The sequence below is a fragment of the Pristiophorus japonicus genome, chromosome 15 (genome assembly GCF_044704955.1).
Source record: "Pristiophorus japonicus isolate sPriJap1 chromosome 15, sPriJap1.hap1, whole genome shotgun sequence".
NCBI classification, from domain to species: Eukaryota; Metazoa; Chordata; class Chondrichthyes; family Pristiophoridae; genus Pristiophorus; species Pristiophorus japonicus.
In genome coordinates this window covers 2,441,305-2,453,861 of record NC_091991.1, presented here as the reverse complement: position 1 = coordinate 2,453,861, position 12,557 = coordinate 2,441,305, and the positions used below count along the sequence as shown (strand labels likewise).

The 12,557-nt window shown below is 45.4% G+C and overlaps 1 protein-coding gene across 9 annotated transcripts in view; it reads left to right on the top strand.

Moving 5' to 3' along the window:
• The window catches only part of LOC139280562 (POC1 centriolar protein homolog B-like), a 121,221-nt gene that overhangs the window by 33,647 nt on the left and 75,017 nt on the right, over positions 1-12,557 (top strand). For all 9 annotated transcript variants that reach the window (XM_070900058.1, XM_070900062.1, XM_070900064.1 and 6 more), the window contains exon 3: positions 10,067-10,238. In XM_070900058.1, the coding sequence (XP_070756159.1) occupies positions 10,067-10,238 (172 nt within the window). The remainder of the gene's footprint in view (positions 1-10,066; positions 10,239-12,557) is intronic.

Below are 12,557 nucleotides of genomic sequence, written 5' to 3'. Positions count from 1 at the left end.
CCTGGAAAAGATTCAGAGCAGGGCCACTAGATTGATTTTTAGTTTACCACGGCAGGCTAAGAGAACTGGAGCTTTTACTGTGTACAGCCCTGGTTTTTCCAGGCTCTCCTCATAAATATATCCTTTCGACATTGATATAATTCTAGCAAATCTACATTGCTTTCCTTTCTAACTTCCTTTTCTTCCTTAAGGTTCCCAAAAGCCGAATTGCCCCTCTCTCTCTCTCTCTCTCTCTCTCTCTCTCAAAACCTGCTGTTTGAATCGCTCCAGTCTGACTTCCGTTCTGCTCACATCGCTGGAACAATTGTAGTCCTTTGTGACTGTTTCTTGTTCTCCTTGTTGTTGCTGCAGTGTTTGATACAGTGAACCATGCCATCATCTTCCATGGTAACTCTTCCATTTTCCATCTCTAGGGGACTGCCCTTGTGTGGCTACACTCCTGTCTATGTGAATGTAGCCAGTGCATAGCCTGCAACAGCTTCTCATCACACCCTTGCATCGTTAACTTTGGAGTCTCCAAGGTTCTATCCTTGGCCTGCTTCTCTTCCACATTTGCTTGCTATATATAAGCATGGTGTTGTTGGACATTTTCCATGGCTCCAATATCCTTTCTATAGTATGATGACCAAAACTGTACATAGCACAGGCATAAACCACATTTTATGTGGGCCAGATGACTGGTTTCAGTAAACAGATTGCACTATAGACTATACAGGCAGCATTGAATGGTCTTTTTGTCAGGAAAGCAAATATTTTCAAAATCTGATCATCTCATTAGTGGTTATTACAAATTCAATTGTATTACATATTTTTAAAGTTTAATTTTATCCCCATTCTAGTTGGTGCCACGGAGGAAGAAATAGATGATACATATATTTCTTTAGAGTATAATTAAATTATTTAGTAGTAATGTGGCATTAGCTTGTTTCTCTTCAGAGTAATGCATAAGAGTGAATTACAAGGCTGTAATTTAGTTGAGGAGATGATGTCAACCAGAAGCACAAAGCTTGTTTGTTAACATTAAAACTTTTTGATTCATTACATTTATATTTACTGGCCATTTTTTAAACAAAGTTATGTTTTTTATTTCTATAGCGCTCTTTACATACAAAAAGTGCTTTACAGAGCAACGGTTAGTAAGTGGTTACTGAAGAAGGTTCAGAATGAGTTGAAAACATGATCGAAAAATGAAAACGTGCATTTATATAGCACCATTCATGATCTCAGGACATCCCAAAGCACTTTACAGCCAATGAAGTACTTTAGAAGTGTAGTCACTGTTGTAATGCGGGAAATGTGGCATCCAATTTTCACACAGCAAGGTCCCACAAACAGCAATGTGATAACGACCAGATAATGGGCCCAAGTTTCCACATGATTTGCGCCTGATTTTAGGGGCAACTGGTGGAGAACGGACTATCTTAGAAATCGCAATTCTCCACATTTTTTTTTCTGCGGTTCTAGTCAGGTAGAACAGTTCTACTTTGGAACAGAATTTTTTCTTCAAAAGGGGGCGTGTCCGGCCACTGACGCCTGATTTGAAAGTTTCCACAGTGAAAACGTACTCCAAACTAAAGTAGAATGGAGCAAGTGAAGATTTTTGTAGAACTGAAAAAACCTGTTCTACACATTAAAAAATCAGGCGCAGGTTACAAATTAGGCGTCCAGAACGAGGTGGGGGGAAGGGAAGTCATTAAATTCTATAATAAATCCTTATTTATACTTCTACAAATATTATACAAATAAATCCAACCTGAATAAACATTTATAAGCAAAGAAAAGATTAAATAAACCATCTTCCTACCTGTGTGAAAGTGCTTCAGGCAGGCCTTTCGGGACCGAAGGCTGAACGGGCCGGCCCGAGACTTCGGGCAGGGCCTGTCCCCAGCACCAGATTTTACAGATAGGTGGCGTTGGGTTGGGTAGGGGAGGGGAGGTTCGGTTCGGTTCGGGTCGGGGGGGAGGGAGAGGGGGGGGGGCGGAGGGAGAGAGAGAGAGAGGGAGGGGGGAAGGTCAGGTCGGATCCAGTCCGGGAGCAGGAGTCGGGTCGGGTCCAGTGGGGGGTGGGGGGGGGTCGGGGGGGGGGGGGGGGTCGGGGGTCGGGGGGGTCGGGGGGGGGTCGGGGGTCGGGTCCAGTCGGGGAGGCGGGGAGCGGGAACAGGAGCACGGGTAGGGTCGGGTCGGGTCCAATCGGGGGAGCGGGAACAGGAGCGCGGGTCGAGTCGGTGGGGGGCGCGGGTGTCGGGTCTGGTCCGGAGGCAGGGGGGAGCGGGTGTCTGGTCGGGGGGGGGGGGGGGGTGGGGGGAGCAGGAGCTGGCCGTGGGAGGAGCCTTATTCACGCAGCACCAGTGAGGCCATTGGGCCAGGGCTAGGGGCTGCATGCTTCGGGCCCCTCCCACACAGTTCGGCGCCTGGAGCTACTGCACTTGCGTGCCCACTGTAGCGCGCATGTGCAGAGGTCCCGGCACTGTTTTCAGCTCAGGGACCTGGCTCCGCCCCCCCACAGCTCGTGCTGGCTGCGCCGAGGGCCAGAGGACCTGCAAGTAGGTGGAGAATACCGAGAATTTTTTTAGGCGCACTTTGTGGCGCGAAAAACGGGCGCCCAGCTCGGAGGGGCGCCCGTTTTTTTTTTCTTGTGGAAACTTAGGCCCAATCTGTTGATTTGAGGGATAAACATTGGCCAGGACACCGGGGATAACTCCCCTGCTCCTCTTAAATAGTCCCATGGGATCTTCTACGTCCACCTGAGAGAGTAGACGGGGCCTCGGTTTAAAGTCTCATCCGAAAAAGTCGGTACCTCCGGCAGTGCAGCACTCCCTCAGTACTGTTTTTGGTAGGGAGGCAAAGCAAAGTTGCTAAGGAAGGGAGTTCAAGGGGACAAAGGTAAGGTGGTTAAATAATCAACTGCCTGAAGATGGCGAGGAGGGAGCAGAGACTGAGAAATTGGAAGACCATATAGGAAGCAGTCATGGAGGTAGGGATGGTGAAGACTGAAATGATTTGAAGTTAAGCACAAGGATCTTCAATCAGTTCTCTGGAACACAGGAAGCCAGTGGAACTTGATGAGGATAGAGATGATGGTGATGCAGGGCTTTGTGTAGCATTCTGGTTGGCTTGTATTTTTAAAATGGAAGAAACAGGGATGCCAACAAAGAGAGTATCGGAGGACTCCAGCTATGAAGTAATAAAAGCATGGGTTAGGTGGCAGAGGTGGAAATGTTGCAGAGGTGAAAGAAAGTGGTTTTATTGACCAATTGAGACTGGGAAAGGAAGTTGAGCTTGGGAATCAGCCAATTTACCAAGGTTCCATATGTCTGGGCCAAACCTGAGGTGTCAGCCAGAGAGAATTTCAGAGAGGTCTGGCTGTGAGGTGATGAAAGCCTGGATTGATGTCAGAGGGGCTAATGCAGCAGAGATAAAAGAAACTGCTCTTGATAACTGACTGGGTATGGGGAAGGAAATTGGGTTTGGGGGCCAAACAAAATATAAAGCTTCTGCACATCTGGGGCAATGGCCATAAAGGAGACACAGTCATGGTTGGGGGAGCCAAAGATGGTGTTACTTTTTCCAACATTCAGCTGGAGGAAGTTCTGATTTTGGGATAGGGCGTTGAAAATGGTAGCAACAGCTGTGAGGTTGAGGAGAGGAGGTAAGAAGCTTAGAGCTGGGTATTAATCAGCATGGATGTGAAAGCTACCCCAATGCTTCTGTATAACATCACCAAGGGTAAATGATGAAAAGAATGAAACCTTGGGTACAAAGGCAACCATGTAGACACTATTGGAGAAAGCATTAGAAGCAATATGACATCTTTGGTGAAACCAGTGTGTTTGCAATATGATGGCACAAAGATGGGTGGCAGTGTAGATGGAAGCATTAAATGACACAGGGATATCGACAGATTGAGTGAATGGGCAAAACTGGACTTCAGTTTGGCAAATGTGAGGGCATCCACTTTGGACCGAAAAAGGAGAGAACAGGGTACTTTGTAAATGGTGAAAATCTAAAAACAGTGGAGGTCCAAAGAGACGAGGGTAGTGTGTGGACACACATCAAAATGTCATGAACAGGTACAGAAAATAATCAAAAAAGCTAATGGAATGCTGGGCTTTATATCTAGAAACAGTTAGAGGTTATGCTACAGCAGTACAAGGCCCTGGTTAGACCACACCTGGAGCACTGTGAGCAGTTCTGGGCCCCACACCTGGAGCACTGTGAGCAGTTCTGGGCCCACACCTGGAGCACTGTGAGCAGTTCTGGGCCCACACCTGGAGCACTGTGAGCAGTTCTGGGCCCCACACCTGGAGCACTGTGAGCAGTTCTGGGCCCACACCTGGAGCACTGTGAGCAGTTCTGGGCCCACACCTGGAGCACTGTGAGCAGCTCTGGGCCCCACACCTGGAGCACTGTGAGCAGTTCTGGGCCCCACACCTGGAGCACTGTGAGCAGTTCTGGGCCCCACACCTGGAGCACTGTGAGCAGTTCTGGGAAACACACCTGGAGCACTGTGAGCAGTTCTGGGAAACACACCTGGAGCACTGTGAGCAGTTCTGGGAAACACACCTGGAGCACTGTGAGCAGTTCTGGGCCCACACCTGGAGCACTGTGAGCAGTTCTGGGCCCACACCTGGAGCACTGTGAGCAGTTCTGGGCCCACACCTGGAGCACTGAGCAGTTCTGGGAAACACACCTGGAGCACTGTGAGCAGTTCTGGGCCCCACACCTGGAGCACTGTGAGCAGTTCTGGGCCCACACCTGGAGTACTGTGAGCAGTTCTGGCCCCATACCTGGAGCACTGTGAGCAGTTCTGGCCCCACATCTGGAGCACTGTGACCAGTTCTGGGCCCCACACCTTAGGAAGGATATATTGGCCTTGGAGGGAGGGAGTGCAGCGTAGGTTTACCAGAATGATACCTGGATTCCAAGGGTTAAATTACATGGGGAGATTACACAAACTAGGGTTGTATTCCCTAGAATTTAGACAGTTAAGGGGTGATCTGATGGAAATTTTCAAGATATTAAGGGAACAGACAGGGTAGATCGAGAGAAACTATTCCCGCTGGTTGGTGAGTCTGGGACTAGGGAGCAAGCCTTAAAAATTAGAGCCAGACCTTTCAGGAGTGAAATTAGGAAACACTTTTACACACAGAGGATGGGAGAAGTTTGGAATACTCTTCCACAAACAGCAGTTGATGTTAGATCAGTTATTAATTTTAAATTGGAGATTGATAGATTTTTGTCAACCAAAGTTATTCAGGGATATGGACCAACGGTGGGTATATGGAGTTAGGTCGCAGATCAGCCATGAATCTCATTGAATGGCGGAACAGGCTTGAGGGATTCCATGGCTTACTCCTGTTCCTATTTTCCTATGGACTGAACAGATGGAAAAGAGACATACAAGGATGATGGAGTGACTGGCTGTGTCAAAGGAAGGGCAATAAGCTGCAGTCGCAGTTGTACAAGGTGTTGTCAGTGACTTTGACCATTGTTGTGGGTGATGGAAGCCTGATCAGTGGCGTTGAACGAATTGTAGTGAGAGATGCGAGTGTAGTTGCAAAGACTTCATGGAAGTAAACCTGCCACCCCTACCTGGTCTGGCTGACATGTGACTCCAGATCCACAATATGCGGTTGACTTTCTTAACATCTTCTGAAGTGGCCTGGCGAGTCAATCAGTGATAAACAGTCGCTACACGATATAAGAGGAGAAATATTGGACAGACTTCTCAGTATAAACCCAAGCCTGTATTAGGACATGACTCATGTAATCCCAGCCCAGTTAACCCTGAAAAATCCTCTTTGCTAACGTCTGGGGACTGATGTATAAGTTGGAAGAGCTGTCCCACACACTAGTCAAACATAGTTGTAGTCAGAGTTCCATCAATCGGCCATCCTTGGGTATATGCTGCCCCACTGTCATAATAGACCACCAGAGACGCTGTACAGTTGGGCAGGCTTGGTCCTGGGAGTCCACGTTAATGACTCTAGACCCCATGAATTACATCAAACAAAGCCAAGGAGTAATTGATTGATGTTAGAAAGTGGCTGCAGATAAATTGCTGTTTTGTTTTATTGACCTGCCAAAGCAACCAGCCTCCGTAACAGAACAGTAAGGTGCTGCTTCGATTTTCCCAACCCCCTCAATGGCAAATGCCCAAGAAGTGTTGTAAATACTGCAAGTGCCCACATCTTTCATTGTATTGATTACCTCCCTGCAATATTCGGCAGCTGGAGGTCCTGCCTCACTGCACATCTCGTGGTGGAGCGAGGCTCGAAGAATATCAGCCCAATCAAATGGCAGATTCAAGGGTACTATTAGAACACCGTAATGACTGTCTCCTGCTCCACCATCAAAAAGAATAGAAGGATGCCAAACGTACATTTTAATCACTATGGTATTGCGATTTTCTCTTTCAGCTTCCATCAAGTACATGAAGTGATTTATTCTTAAAACATGTACATAAGGGGTGCATGAATGTTGCTTTTATTTCTTTTGCCCTTTCTACGTTCATTGTTTCGAGCACTTCTGTCATTTACAATACTCCAATAAAAGTTCACATTGGGGTGATTGAAAAAGGAGCTTACATTTATATAGCACCTTACACATCTCTCTGAAGTCCCAAAGCACTTCACATAGACTGAATTGCTCTTTACAATTACTGTTATAGAAGAAAGAACTTGCATTTATATAGCGCCTTTCACAACCATGGGATGTCCAAAAGCGCTTCACAGCCAATGAAGTTCTTTTGAAGTGTAGTCACTGTTGTAATGTAGGAAATGCAGCAGCCAATTTGCGCACAGCAAGCTCCCACAAACAGCAATGAGATAAATGATCAGATAATCTGTTTTTGATGGTGTTGATTTAGGGATAAATGTTGACCAGGACACTGGGGAAAACTCCCCTGCTCTTCTTTGAATAATTCCATGGGATCTTTTGCAATCCACCTGAGAGCAGACGGGGCCTCGGTTTAATGTCCCATCTGAAAGACAGCACTTCCAACAGTGCAGCACTTCCTCAAGTCTCTGTAGTGAGCCATGAGCCCACGACTGTCTGACTAGGAAGTGAGAGTTATACATCTGTACTAACGCTGATACCTACCTGTGGGGGTAAATATGAGAACCATGTTTGCACTCCCAAACAACAGTGAGATTACTGTTTTTGATGGTGTTGGTTGAACACTGGGCACAGAGCACTCCTTGCACTTTTTCGAATAGTACATTGGGACCTTTAGTTCCAGTGGTTCAAATGGAATTTAAAGAGGTAAAGGAGGCCTTGATTGAAATAAAAACAGTAAATGCTGGAAATGACGACACCACCTTTCACACTAGTGCCTCCGACATGTCTTCCTTTTTCCTCAACAGATGATTCCCCTCCGCCGTGGTTAACATGGCCCTTGATTGTATCCGTTCTATTTTCCGCACCTCTGCTCTCACCCCTTCCCCCTCCCTCTCAGAACCACGACAGGGTTCCCCTTGTCCTCACCTTTCACCCCACCAGCCTCCACGTTCAACGGATCATCCTCCGCCATTTCCACCACCTCCAGCGTGATCCCACCACCAATCACATCTTCCCCTCCCCTCTCAGCATTCCGAAGGGACCGCTCCCTCCGCGACACCCTGGTCCATTCCGCAGTCACCCCCAGCACCCCCTCCCCTTCCATGGCACCTTCCCGTGCAAGCGCAGGAGATGCAACACCTGCCCTTTTACCCCCTCCCTTCCCACTGTCCAGGGCCCCAAATACACCTTCAATTTAGTATACTGAATTCGCTGCTCATGATGTGGTCTCCTCCACATTGGGGAGACCAAGCATAGATTTTCAGAGCACCTCCATTCAGTTCACAAGCGTGACCCTGAGCTTCCCAGAGGCTGTTTCTTTTTCTCTCCTTGTCTCTAATGGCAGTTGGTCATTATCCTGCCTTTCACACCCTATCTTGATTAATGTTTTTATAACTCCTGGCATTACCATTTGAATTTGGGCCATCATCCCTCTTGTCTCTCTAATCTCTCCTGTCTCCCACCCTATCACAGACCTTTGTTCTTTCTCCCCCTCCCCCTTTCAGCACTTGTTAAGAATCCGTTCTTTCCAAACACTCTCCAGTTCTGACGAAACGTTAACTCTGCTTCCTCTCCACAGATGCTGCCTGACCTGCTGAGATTTCCAGCATTTTCTGTTTTTATTCCAGATTCCAGCATCCGCAGTATTTTGCTTTTGTAATAGAGCTTGATTGAAATATTTGTGTGTAGAACGACATCTCGCTCAATACCCCGCAGAAGTGTTGGCCCTGATTATTTGCTGAAGTCCCAGAGTGAGGTTTGAAACCACAAGCTTCTGACACAAAGGCAAAAGGTTGTGGCTGTAATCTCATCCCAGGGTACCGTCCATGGTTGTAAACCACTTAAGCTTCATTCCAATTATTTCTAATGTCCCCTGAGCTTGTCAGTGAGGTAATCACCCTTGTAAGCACTCTTTAGGATCCATTATTCTCACTTCAAAATAAATAAAATTTGTAAAGCTATATGTCTAAAATACCAGTGGTTATATAATAGCAGCGCATTATATTTATTTAAAATGTATAAAAGGCAGATGGAACACAGTAATCTTCAATGAAATGTGTGACTTTATTGCCAGACAGTAGGTAGAAGTTAATTAAGTGAATCCGATGCACCATATGGAAGGGCAAAGTACAGTATTAGCAAGTGATTAGCCAGGCCTCTAGCTGTGCTGCAGAATAAGGACAAGGAAGATAATGCAGTATTTATCAACTGGCTATCATGTCTTGCTGAGAATCAACAGACTCCCTACAATTAGCATAATAAATGGTGGAACTAGCTCTCGGCAAGAGGAGGAGTAAACTGCCTTGTAAAATGTTTTTAATCTAATAAATGAAGCACTTCAGATGTGATTCATTCTTAAAATATACACCATAAGGGGTGCCAGAATGTGCCGCCTTGCCATTTCCTTTTCTCTTTCTGCATTCATTGTTCCTTTTCTGTTTCACTGTCGTTTTCTATCACATGGAGATTTCATGTGTCCCATCTAAATGTGTTTTTGTTTTGCTCCACTGCACCATACGTAAATGATAATGTATGAAATATTCCTGGAGTCTTTTCCTATTTTCATGAGTTGTCTATTTTCTGCCCTTTCCTAGTGTCTCCTTTTTTATCTTGGCATCTCTTTTGGGTCTTTCTAGTGTATCCTAAGCATTTTCATTCTCTCTCTCTCCTAAAGAAAGAAAACAAGAGAGACTGCAATAGGCTGGAATTTCTTTTTAATAAGCATAAATAAAGGGAAATAGAATAAAAAAACCAAAGATAATAACTTATGCAGCAGAACCATTAGCTATAATACATTAGTGTACGTTTCTCTCCCACTCTCTCAAAAATTCAGGATTTCTTGACCATTTTTCCACAGGAGAATTTCAAGAGAAGTCACTTTTGTGTTTTTTAAACAAAGTGTATTCTCTCAAGTTTTTTTTCTTTTAGAAAAATGGTTACTTTGCTGAATGGCAATTGGTTTCCCCAGAGACTAAACAGAAAGCATTTTGAAAAATGTCTCTCACCCATTGTTGGCAAGTTCTTCAATCCCTATTTGTAAATTAGGACTTCGAGAGAGAGAGAGATGGCACACAGGTTGTTTCAAACAGGATAACTGCAAGGGCAGTCAGATTTGTAAAAGAGAATGCTGCTCGGGCCTTTGCTGAGGCAAAGAGGTTAGAAATTCTGGAGGATAGCGCGAAGCCATTTTCTTTGTCAGGTAAAATGACACAGTGATGTGGGCTCATTTGGCGTGTTCTTTAGTATTAATTGTTTTAAGTGCGTCTGGACAATGGTTGCTTTCCATGTTCACCTTACTGTGAAGTTAAGTAGCTTACCAATTTGAATCAGTCCTCGTTTAGTCAAATGTTTGTTCAACCCATCTGTGGAGAGGTTGAAGTATGGATACTCGTGTTACTCTCTGAGTCACAAGCAGCTACAAGGCAATGTGAGTCAACTCCCACAACAGTAAAGTGCTCAAACTGCTTGGCTGAGATTATCTAATATTGATGTTTTATTATTTCTGAAGCATCTACCTCACTTGATAAGTGCCTTATGATCTGGAACTTGAAGCCACAAAGCAGAGCCTACCGATTTGCAGGACACAAGGATGCTGTGATGTGTGTCCAGTTCTCTCCGTCAGGTCATCTGGTGGCATCTGCTTCACGAGATAAGACTGTTAGACTCTGGACTCCAAATGTGTGAGTAATGTTAGTGAACCTTTAATCTGATAGTGTGGTACGAATGTTTTTATACATGAAAGGTAGATATTTGTTGCATCAATATTATGAAAATAGCAGATCTCCCACGGCGTTGCTCACAGCAAGTTATAGATTGACTGAAAGGATATAAAGAAATGTGAGTTCTGCTCAGAAACTTTGAAGCAAGTGGATCTCCCATGGCATTGCTCAGTGTTTGCTCTCGCTCACATGCTCTTGTTCTCTCCCGCTCTCCCTTTCACTCATTCCCTCATCTACATATGGATAGGTATCATACTACTTTTCTTTCTCCTCCACTTTTCACTTGTTCTTATTCATTTCACTGTCTCATAGAAACATAGAAAATAGGTGCAGGAGTAGGCCATTCGGCCCCTCGAACCTGCACCGCCATTCAATAAGATCATGGCTGATCATTCACCTCAGTACCTTGTTCCTGCTTTCTCTCCATACCCCTTGATCCCTTTAGCCGTAAGGGCCATATCTAACTCTCTCTTGAATATATCCAATGAACTGGCATCAACAACTCTCTGCGGTAGGGAATTCCACAGGTTAACAACTCTCTGAATGAAGAAGTTTCTCCTCATCTCGGTCCTAAATGGCTTACCCCTTATCCTTAGATTATGTCCCCTGGTTCTGGACTTCCCCAATATTGGGAACATTCTTCCTGCATCTAACCTGTCCAGTCCCGTCAATTTTATATGTTTCTATGAGATCCCCTCTCATCCTTCTAAACTCCAGTGCATACAGGCCCAGTCGACCTCGTCTCTCCTCATGTCAGTCCCGCCATCCCGGGAATCAGTCTGGTGAATCTTCGCTGCACTCCGTCAATTGCAAGAACGTCCTTCCTCAGATTAGGAGACCAAAAACTGAACATTCTATTCCAGGTGTGGCCTCACCAAGGCCCTGTACAACCAGTAAGACCTCCCTGCTCCTATACTCAAAATCCCTAGCTATGAAGGCCAACATACTATTTGCCGCCTGCTGTACCTGCATGGCAACTTTCAATGACTGATGTACCATGACACCCAGGACTCGTTGCACCTCCCCTTTTCCTAATCTGCGGCCATTCAGATAATAATCTGCCTTCGTGTTTTTGCCCCCAAGTGGATAACCTCACATTTATCCACATTATACTGCATCTGCCATACATTTGCCCACTCATCTAACCTGTCCAAGTCACCCTTCAGCCTCTTAACGTCCTCCTCACAGCTCACACTGCCACCCAGTTTAGTGTCATCTGCAAACTTGGAGATATTACACTCAATTCCTTCATCCAAATCATTAATGTACATTGTAAATAGCTGGGGTCCCAGCACTGAGCCCTACGGCACCCAACTAGTCACTGCCTGCCATACTGAAAAGGACCCGTTTATCCCGACTCTCTGCTTCCTGTCTGCCAACAGTTCTCTATCCACGTCAGTACATTACCTCCAATACCATGTGCTTTAATTTTGCAGATCAATCTCTTGTGTCGGACCTTGTCAAAAACCTTTTGAAAGTCCAAATACACCACATCCACTGGTTCTCCCTTGTCCACTCTACTAGTTACATCCTCAAAAAATTCTCTCTTTTTCTCCCTCTCCGACTTCACTTCTCACTCCTCCTTTCCTTTAATTCTCACTTTTCATTTTCTGAGGCTTTTTTAAAAACTCTTTTTCATGTCTTGATGGATCAGGAAGGACTCGGGCAGGCAGGCGAGATTAGAACCATTTGGGGCAGACTCCGGGCTGGATGGGCAAGCGAACGGGTGGGCAGAGAAGAATCTGTGGGGAGAAATGAGCAGGGCACATAAATGGATGAACAGGCTGGCCAGGAAGTATGGGTGAACAATTGAGTCAAAGAAATAAGAACATAAGAAATAGGAACAGGAGTCGGCCATTTGGCCCCTCGAGCCTGCTCCGCCATTCAATAAGTGGATAACCTCACACTTTCCCACATTATACTCCATCTGCCAAATGTAGGCCCACTCACTTAGCCTGTCTATATCCCTTTGCAGATTTTTTGTGTCCTCCTCACAACTCGCTTTCCCCCACCCATCTTTGTATCATTAGCAACCTTGGCTACGTTACACTCAGTCAGTTGCTCAGTTTTCTGCTACTTTATTCATTCCTTATTGGTAGTTAGCAGCTAGATTTATTTAAGTTTATTCAATTGCATATTTGAGTCGTAATATGCAAGTCTTTTTAGCCCGTCACTAATTTGTGCCCTATAGATATGTAACATCTTGAGGTATGACTCCTCTGAATGCATGACACAATAGATTTGCGCTATACACAGATAATTCTATAGTGGGTTATAAAT